Genomic DNA, 7375 nt, shown 5'->3' on the forward strand with positions numbered 1-7375 from the left:
TTTGATAAAACGACATTTTTTTCCTTTAGATAAATACCCAACAGTAGTATTGCTGGATCAAATGGTAGGCCTACTTTTACCAATCTCCATATTGTTTCCCATAGAAGTTGTATTAATTTTTAGTCCCACTAACAGTGTCTAAATGTTCTTTTCTCTCTACACCCTTGCCAGGATCTATTGGTTTTGGACTTTTTAAAAAATGCCATTCGAACTGGGGTCAGGTGACATCTCATTATGGTTTTAATTTACATTCCCCTGGTCATTATTAACATTGTGCATTTTTTATATGCTTATTGGCCATTTGTCTTCCTTCTTTGGAGAACATTCTGTTCTTGTCTTTTGCCCAATTTTAACAGGGTTGCATGCTTTTTCTTGCTGATTTGCTTGAGTTCTTTGTAAATTCTGTTTATTAACCCTTTAATGGATGTGTACCTTGCGAATATTTTCTGCATTGTATAGGGTGTCTATTTTCTCTTTTGATTATTTCCTTAGGGGTGCAGAAGCTTTTTATTTTCTTATTTATTTTTATTTTGAGACAGAGTCTTACTATGTCACCCTCAGTAGAGTGCCATGGCATCACACTCACAGTAACCTCAAACTCTTGGGCTTAAGCAATTCTCTTGCCTCAGTCTCCCATGTAGGTGGGACTACAGGCACACATCATAACACTCAGCTATTTTATTGTTGTCGTTGTTGTTGTCATTGTCATTTAGCAGGCCCAGGCTGGGTTGAAACCTGCCAGCTCTGGTGTATGTGGCCAGCACCCTAACCACTGAGCTATGGATGCCAAGCCAGCAGAAGCTTTTTAGTTTAACCAAATCTCACTTGTTAATTTTTGTTGTAGCCATAATTGCCTTTGTGGTCTTTTTTAATATTCTTTGTCTAAGCTAATATCTAGAAGAGATTTTCCTACATTTTCCTCCCAAATTCTTATGGTTTCATGACTTAGATCTAAGTCTTTTATCCATATTGAATTAACTTTTGTCATTGGTGAGAGGTAGGGATCCTGGTTCATTCTTCTGTATTTGGCTATCCAATTTTCCCCCCACCATTTATTGAATATCGCTTCTTTTCCCCAATATACATCATTGAACACTTAACAAACAAATGGAAAAACATACAGTACTCATGAATAGGTAGAATGAACATTGTTAAAATGTCCATACTACCCAAAGTGGTTTATAAATTCAGTACAATCCCCATCAAGTTACCGAAGTCATATTTCACAGATCTAGAAAAAATAATTCTATACTTCATTTGAATCCAGAAAACCACCCAAGTAGCCAAAGCAATCTTAAGCAAAATGAACAAATCTGGAGGCATCACATTACCACACTTCAAACTATACTACAAGGACATTATAACCAAAACACCGTGGTATTGGTACAAAAATAGAAACATAAACCAGTGGGACCAAACACAGAACCCAGATATAAAACCATCTACAATTACCTGATCTTTGACAAAGCAGGCAACAACCTACTTGATTTTTTTTTTTAATCTATGTAAGTAGCTTGAACTTAGATTGAAAACCCATGAGGAGTTTTGGTTATAGTTTTCTAGGGTTAGTATAGGGTTAACATCTCCCTCCTTCATCCAGAGCCAAGGTTAGCATTGGCAAAAAAAAAAAAAAAAAAAAAATCCAATACAGACCGTGTGTGTATGTGTGTGTGTGTGCACATGTGTGTACACTCATATGTGTGTGTGTGCGTGAGAGAGAGAGAATCATCTCATTCTTGTTTATGCTGAGTTTGTTGCCTTTGAATTTCAGGCCTAGTAAAGGATGTCAGTTATATATCTCACCTAGGACTGGGTCTTGATTTTATACATCCCACATAGCTATGGTACTCAATTTACCTTCCAGAGTTTATATACATAGTTTTCAGACTGTGCATATTCCTTTTGTTTTTGACACCTGCTCAGCATAATAATAATTTCCTTTTTAAGTTTATCTAACTTTTTGGGTCATTTTCACCCAATACATCGTTCAACATACCTATATTTCCACTAATAAAAGTTTACTATTACTGTGTCTGATTTTTTGATATTGCTGGCATCATTTTTTCAATCTATTACTCATATCTGGACTTTTTCTTGCACTCTAGTTGTGACCCATTTTCTTCATTTCTGTTGGACAGATCATATTTTCTTCTGCTAATATGAATATTATACATTTTCTTTACTTAGTTGTTTGTTTTATTAATGATTTGTCCTCAGTACTAGAACCCATTCCTATGCTTATGTTTCTCAGTAGTAATTTAACACTCACTTTCAGAAATAAAATTTAAACAATAAGAAATCCTCATGTACTTCTCCTGAATGCTCAGACTTAACTTATTGTCCTTATTTGATGCTTCACCAACCAGTCACCTATAGGGGAAATTTACATCCACAGAAAACTACAAATAAATAATAAAACCAATTCCTTGACTAAAGCTTAAATTGTGTAGGTCTCATAGCAAAGGTAATCCTTGGGGCCTCTGAGGTAATTTCTCTTAAATTTACCTTTGCCTGCAGAAAGGATTTCTTCCATGTTAATTTCTTGTACAAGATATTACTGTGTAAAACTATTGCGGGACCTGAATTATGGAGATGTGCTCATCCAAGCCAACTGGCTTACTTTCTAATGCATATCAAAGGTTGTCAAGGTTGAAATGTTTTGAAAAATACAATGATCCAAGAATAATCTAGGGGAACATCTCCCTCTTGTGGAGATATTTTACTTAGTGAAAGGTTCTCAGTTACAAGATTCTCACTTGAACATCTACATATTTAAATCATAATAGAATAAATAAAATAATAAAGATAAAGGAATTTTAAATATGTTTAAAGGTAATTCAAAACATAAAGATAATATTCTCAAAGTACATCTGATAAAAAGAAAAAATACAGTAGAACCTCCATTGTTGAACCCCTCTCTACATTGACCACCTCCTTCAGTTGACCTAATTTTCATAGTTCAGACGTGCACCACACATAGGTATTAGAACAGCAGGCCTAGTTCCTTATGTTGGCCACTTCTGTATGTTGACCAGTTTGTTACCATCTCCTGAGTGGTCCACTTACAGAGGTTCTACTGTAGTTTTGCATTTTTTTTTAAATTGTGGTAAAATACATATAACATAAAATCAGCCACTTTAGCCACTTTTTCCTTTTATTTTTAATTGACACATAAGAATTATACATATATGTGGGATACAGAGTGATATTTTGATACACAGCATGCATGATCAAATCAGGATAAATAGCATATCCTCAAACATTTATAATTTCTCTGGGTTGAGAACATTCAAAATCCTTTCCCCCAACCTTTTAAAAACATGTGATGACTAGAGCTGCGATACACATTTGAGGGCAAATGTCTTTATGGTAAAATAATTTTTTTTCTTCTGGGTAGATACTTAGTAACGGTATTGGGGGATCAAAAGGAAAGCTCTTTCAGGAGTCTCCATGCTTCTTTCTAAAAAGGCTGTATTAATTTGCAATCCCACCAACAGTACATAAGTGTTCCCTTCTCTCCACATGCTTGCCAACAAACCCAAGCACCCATCAACCCATGAGTGGCTTAATAAACTGTGGAAGATGTACACTGTGTAATACTCTTCATCCATAAAAAAATATGAAGACTTTACATCTTTTGTACTGACCTGGGTGGGGTTGAAGAACATTCTCCTTGGTAAAGCATCGCAAAAATGAAAAAACAAGCATCCCATGTACTCGATACAAATCTGAAACTAGTAGATGAACGACTACAGGACCACATGAGAAGAAAAACACAATTAAATTCAAGAGTGGAGGGAGGAAGGGGCTCAGTAAGCTCCCACCTAACAGGTGCAGTGTCGGAGTATAAGGCAACCTCCTGGGTGAAGGATTCAAATACAAAGGCAAACAATGCAACCTAATCATAGGTACCCTCACATTATTCTGAAATAATAAAAAATGTACATATACAGTGAATTCTAGTTAACTATATTCACACTACAGTGCTGCAACACCAGAGCTCATTCCTCCTACCAAGCTGTAATTTTGTATCCATTAACTAATCTCGCCCCATTCTCTTCTCCTCCAAACCTTTCCCAGCCTCTACTATCCACAATTCTTCTCTCTACTTCCATGAGATCAATTTTTTTTTAGCTCCCGCATATGAACGAGAACATTTGTACCTGATGTCTTTGCTTAACATAATGTCCTCTAGGCTAAGCACATTGCCACAAATTGTAGAATTTTATTCTTTTTGTGGCTGAATAGTATTCCATTGGGTATACATACCATATTTTCTTTATCCTTTCACCTGTTAATGGTCATTTGGGTTGATTCTATATTTGGCTATTATGAATAGTGCTGCAATAAGCCCAGAAATATACAAGGTTGAACAATTAAGTTCTCAAACTCATCCTAGATAAAGTGATACATACCTCATTGCTGAATATCACTACTGGCACCAGATGGCCACGGGAAGGGCTTCTAAGGTGACTGTGGTGATATTCAGCGGTGAGGTGTATAGCTCCTTTTCTAGGATGACTTCATGAACTTAATTGTCAGATCCTGTGTGATGATAGTTCCAATGGCCATTCCAGAAAGAGTTTCAAAATTGCTTTGAAGGATGCACTGGGAACTGGCCTTCTTGGCACCTTTGTCAAAAATCAGGTGATCTTGGATTAGACCCAACTACATCATAACCTTCTTTCTAAACATGGAAGAGTCTTATTATGGATTCTTCTTGTTGGCTTTGGGGGGTTATTTCTTGGTTTACATTTCCTTATTCATTCTTATAGATAGTTACATGCCTACTTTGATCTAGCTGGGCAGACAGCCAAAGTAGGAAAAGCATAGATTCTTCCCACCAGTGGTCTACAGCCTACAGAATGGCATCAGGTGTGATGGGATGGAACATGCCGTGTCTCTGAATTCCGTGTGGGGGTAAAGCGGATGACCTTAAATTTCCCGTGTCTGCCCACATGATGAAAAACTCACAGCTGAGAATTTGGGGGGCACACTTCATATCATACCATCTGTTCTGGTTCAGTGCAGAAGAATCCAAGTCTCTGAGGAAGGTGATTCAGTGTTCAGCTTATTGGACCAACAGTTTTGGCTGCACCTCCTCTGTGAATTATGGTGATGGGGCTCTTCCTGACCATAGGAATTCTGCTGTTCCAGAAACCCACAGGTAACGCAGAGCTTTTCAGGGACTCTGTTAAATCAATAATGCAATTAAGAATTTTCAGTAGCCCCAGAGAATTGCATATTCCACAGTAGGATGGTACAGGGCCCTCAAGGATGGCTGATGTCTATCCAACATCATCAGAAGTTTCCTTTCCAGCTGGGCATAGTGGCACACGCCTATAGTCCCAGCTACTTGGGAGGCAGAAGCAAGAGGATTACTCACGCCCGAGAGTTTGAGATTGCTGTGAGCTATGATGCCTTAGCACTCTACCTTGGGTGACAGAGTGAGACTCTGTCTCAAAAAAAGAAAAAAAGAAAGAAAGAAATTTCCTTTTTCATAGCCTTATACCATGGTACTATCCTTAAAAAGAAGTATTCACAGAGCTGAAAAGAAGTCATAATGTCTTCTGGGAAGGATTTGTTATAGGTTTGTTATAGAAAGTAATGAGGCCAGTATCTAGGGTGCTACCCTTATTTCTTTGGGTACAGTTTTTACTTTGACACTCAGCCATATTTTCTCCCATTCACATATATATGTTTAGCCTATTACGCTACAGTATGTGAATAGTGAAAGAAGTAAATTTGGGGGTTAGGTGTAAGAAACTTACCTTCCATAGACTAGTTTGTCAAATTTGAGTAAGTAGTAAAGACTATGAGCCACGGTTTCCTCATCTGTGGCCCTAAAGCTACCTGGCTCACAGAAGTTTTATTAAGTGATACGATGTATGTGAAGCACCTGCCGTAGCACTAGGCACACAGTAAGAACCTGAAAATTAGTTTCTTTCCTCTTTCATTTCTTGTAATTGTACCTTATTATCAGAGCAGTCATGAGCTACCCCGGCCTCCAAAATTCCTAAGACTCAAAGAAGTTCTAGAACCAGAGGTTGAAAGGGTCATCTTGGTTTTCAGTCTTCAGCCTCTGGGGTCTAGTCCAGGGGTTGTATAAATCCAGAAGCCAAAATTTTAGCCTCCCTGTTTAGATCATCCAAAGTATTTAAGATCACTAAAACAAACAAAAAATATATATATCAAGATCAGCAAAGTCTGGGGCTGAAAACTGGAGGATATTCCTGCCTCTGGAGATGGAGGGAGAATGAGAAGTCACAGGGGAATAAAACAAGTCCAAGAACTAAAGGGCATCCAGATTGTTGTGATACCGTCAAAGCCAAAGGAAGATACAGGTTGGCAGAAGCTCACCAGACTGAGAATAAATAAGGAAGGAAGATTAGTGAGGGGAGAAAAAGACCTGACTGGATAACAAGAAAGCCATTCTTGACCTCAGTAGTAGGAATGAATCCAAGAGAATAGTTTGACTCAGACATAAATCTGCTGAGTCAACATGCTGTCCTGTAGGGATCAGAGGTGTGGCATTAGTAAGGAGGTAGTCCCCTAGGAGCATGCAGGATGGAGGCAGATCTGCCGAGGTTCCCATGTGGAACATAGTTCATATCCAAGAATCAAGGACTCAGCTCCTTTATTTTCTCCAACAAGACCTTAAGTTTGAGGCAGTCTATCAGATGTTGAAAGGAGGCTCGAAATCTTACAGGACCTAAACGTGAGTGGATCCAGGTAAACATGAACCCTAAGGCTCACTTTTCTTTGGGACATTAGGAGCATATGCCTAGCGGACTCCCCATGCCTCTAATCCCTACAAGCCTCCTCTGCCTTTCCCCCAAACCAAAGCTGCCTCCAGTCTCAAATTATGATCTTACCCTATCGCTCTTTTCTGTGCACAGTAACTGAACAAGTTAAGAAGTGTTGGGATAACCACGTACAAGGACATTGCAGGAAAATCTGCAAAATAGCCGAAATGCGTTTCGTATTATGTCCAAATGGGAGATTTTGTTGCCTCAGTATCAAGGAGGTGATAGCGCGTAGAAGAATTACACAGCCACCTCGTCCAAAACCACCAGAAGTTGCACTGACTCTTCCTCAAGACGAAGATATAACATACCCTTCCTCAACCCCCAAGACATATACCTATTTTGCATAAATCAAATATAAATTCCTGTTCATTCATCTCTCCATCTATTCTAATAAACGAAGGTGACAAGATCTACATCTTTTTCCTTCTGGTTTCTTGATTCCCCAGAAAGACCTTTGAGTAGATTCTAGTAAACCTCTGCCAGTTTTCCGAGTCATTTGTTCTTTAACCAGAGAATGATCACTCACTATATACCAGGTAATGAATTGATAAGAACGACTCAGAGCC

At 38.3% G+C, this 7375-nt stretch overlaps 1 protein-coding gene across 1 annotated transcript; it reads left to right on the forward strand.

Annotated features, from left to right (window-relative positions):
* Nucleotides 1-5118: 5118 nt before the first annotated feature.
* Nucleotides 5119-7156, forward strand: DEFB127 (defensin beta 127). Its single transcript, XM_003802631.1, has 2 exons — nucleotides 5119-5167; nucleotides 6900-7156. Exons 1-2 carry the CDS (start codon nucleotides 5119-5121, stop codon nucleotides 7154-7156), a joined length of 306 nt encoding a protein of 101 aa, XP_003802679.1.
* Nucleotides 7157-7375: the final 219 nt, after the last annotated feature.

This window comes from Otolemur garnettii, unplaced genomic scaffold (genome assembly GCF_000181295.1).
Source record: "Otolemur garnettii isolate 467f Iridium unplaced genomic scaffold, OtoGar3 scaffold00251, whole genome shotgun sequence".
NCBI classification, from domain to species: domain Eukaryota; kingdom Metazoa; phylum Chordata; class Mammalia; order Primates; family Galagidae; genus Otolemur; species Otolemur garnettii.